Source organism: Limulus polyphemus, unplaced genomic scaffold (genome assembly GCF_000517525.1).
Source record: "Limulus polyphemus unplaced genomic scaffold, Limulus_polyphemus-2.1.2 Scaffold3130, whole genome shotgun sequence".
In the NCBI taxonomy this organism is placed as follows: domain Eukaryota; kingdom Metazoa; phylum Arthropoda; class Merostomata; order Xiphosura; family Limulidae; genus Limulus; species Limulus polyphemus.
Window position 1 is genome coordinate 76161 of NW_013668740.1, and position 2458 is coordinate 78618.

At 32.1% G+C, this 2458-nt stretch overlaps 1 protein-coding gene across 1 annotated transcript in view; it reads left to right on the forward strand.

Annotated features, from left to right (window-relative positions):
• Nucleotides 1-2062, forward strand: part of LOC106468714 (hemicentin-1-like) — a 76091-nt gene extending 74029 nt beyond the window's left edge. Inside the window, exon 13 of the mRNA XM_022397082.1 lies at nt 1014-2062. Within this exon, the coding sequence (XP_022252790.1) occupies nt 1014-1187 (174 nt within the window). The 3' untranslated portion in view covers nt 1188-2062. The remainder of the gene's footprint in view (nt 1-1013) is intronic.
• Nucleotides 2063-2458: the final 396 nt, after the last annotated feature.

The following is a 2458-nucleotide window of genomic DNA, read 5'->3' on the forward strand; positions in this document are numbered from 1 at the left end:
TAATAGTATGTTTGTTGGATTTCTTGTGGATTGATTTACCATGTTATGTACTAATAGTATGTTTGTTGGATTTCTTGTGGATTGATTTACCATGTTATGTACTAATAGTATCGTTTGTTGGATTTCTTGTGGATTGATTTACCATGTTATGTACCTAATAGTATGTTTGTTGGATTTCTTGTGGATTGATTTACCATGTTATGTACTAATAGTATGTTTGTTGGATTTCTTGTGGATTGATTTACCATGTTATGTACGAATAGTATGTTTGTTGGATTTCTTGTGGATTGATTTACCATGTTATGTACTAATAGTATGTTTGTTGGATAAAGTTATCTTCATTAATTTATAAGTTGATTCTGTAGTTCTGGTATTAAAGTTTTGTGAATCCAGGTTGTTTCAGTGAATATTATCACTAGGTGTCAGGCTTACGTTTCATGTGGTCATAACGAGCGAATATTACTCGAAGTTTGAATATCTGGGGACCCATTGTTATTTTCTATGTACTTGTTTTAAATTAGCGGACATTTGGTCCAATGTTCGTTAGTAAGGTATATTTGTGTTACGCTTACATACAGAAGATAGTTCTATGAAACAATGACTTTATGTGATTAATAATACATATTAATAATATTAAGGTCAAATGATTGTGCTCTAAACCATTTCGGTAGGTTTTAACGAAGTTTACAGTTTAAAAGCAAATAGAAACTCTTGTATTTTAATTCAAAGCCACCAACTTAAGGAAAGAGTCAACCTAAAATGTAACTAGTGTTACATAGTACATGTACTGTTGCCCCGTATAGTTATGTTTGTTACATGAGATTTTCATCCAAGAAACTAACATAGACATATATCGGTTAATTTGACGAGAAAAATATAAAATTTAAATGTTTTTAACGTATTATTTAAATAATAATATCTAGCCACATGCTATATTCCTAAGTGATTATTTATTTGATTTGTCATTGTTTATTAATATCTGTATCTCTGTACATTTGTTTAATTTCCCGCAGCCTTTCAGACCAGACATAAGTGACGACATGCTATATGCTGATATGTATGATGACGTCAAATTGGGGAAGGTTCCGGATCCTCGGATGAAGCCTCCACTGCCCCCAAAAGGCATCGGCAAGGAACCCAAGGAACCACCTCTTCCTCCAAAGACGAAGAAGAAGTCCACTACGTAAAACTTAGGAGTTTAATACCTTCTACCTTACAATGACGGGCCTTGAAGGTGTGGATGTAGACCTATCTGTCGGCGCATATCAACATTTTGAATGACGATCTGTTGCTAAACTATTTTGGTGATGCTAATCTGTTCCAAAAAAACCTGTGGTGTAAAACTATGTAGAAATATCTATGAAACTTTTACAACAAGAAATGAGTGTGATCTTAGTCGTGATTTTGTTTTGTTTTTCTTTTGAATGACTTGTTTTGTGCTAACGTTGCTATTGAGAAGCATAAACGTGTAATTATATAGCCTCAAAAATGAGTTTAGTTAGTGTGATTAAATATTTCTTTTAACAATGTAAATGCGATGACTATTGTTGTGAAAATACTTACTTGTATGCATATCAAAAACTAGGGTTAATTCAATAATACGCAAATGTTTTATTTTCGCTCTGAAAATAATAAAATTAAAAGTAGTTATCAATAGAGGGCTCTCTTTTGACTTGAAAAACCGAGGTGTATCGTTTGTCTACATTATCATCGATAGAAAAAAAGAACTAGTACAAAATTGGAAGTTGTAACTGAAATGTTACACCTTTTTGGTGAACTGGTGTATTTATACACAGAAATGGATCAGACCATCATCTAATCAGTGTTGACAGTACAACTTCTTTCAACTGTACGTTACCTAAACACGTGTTCTAAACATGAAATATTATTTGGTTTGTTATATTTTCGATACTTAATAACGCGCTTATCTATTGAAATTTAGACGTTTATTATTACATTAAATATTTGTTTTATATACTGGTCCATTGACTGTCTTGAACTTAGGAAACGAAAACAAGGAGGTTATTATTCTGGTATTAAAGTTTGTGGATCAAGGTTGTTTCAGAATATCGCCACTAGGTGCTTAACGTTTCATAATACCTCTATAGGCGCTTTCTTCTCTTGAGACACATATTCTACAACCCAGAGTGCTTGTGTTGTACGTATACTGTTGATCAGTCTGTTACATCTTAAAAAATGTTATATTGAAAACGAGGGCATGTTTTATAATTGTTGGCAATGGTCATCATTATATTTCGGATACCTATGGAACAGATTGAAAGTCCTCAGTTGCTGTACATTAAATTAAATGTAAATACATATATCATAGTAGTTGAAAGGATCGGTTTTACTAGTTACAGTGTAGTACAGTTTTAAAGGTAGTATAATTACGTTTTTGAGCAACAGTGATGTAATTTTAACATTAGGTTTTAAACAAACTTTGTTGAGTAAAACAGGG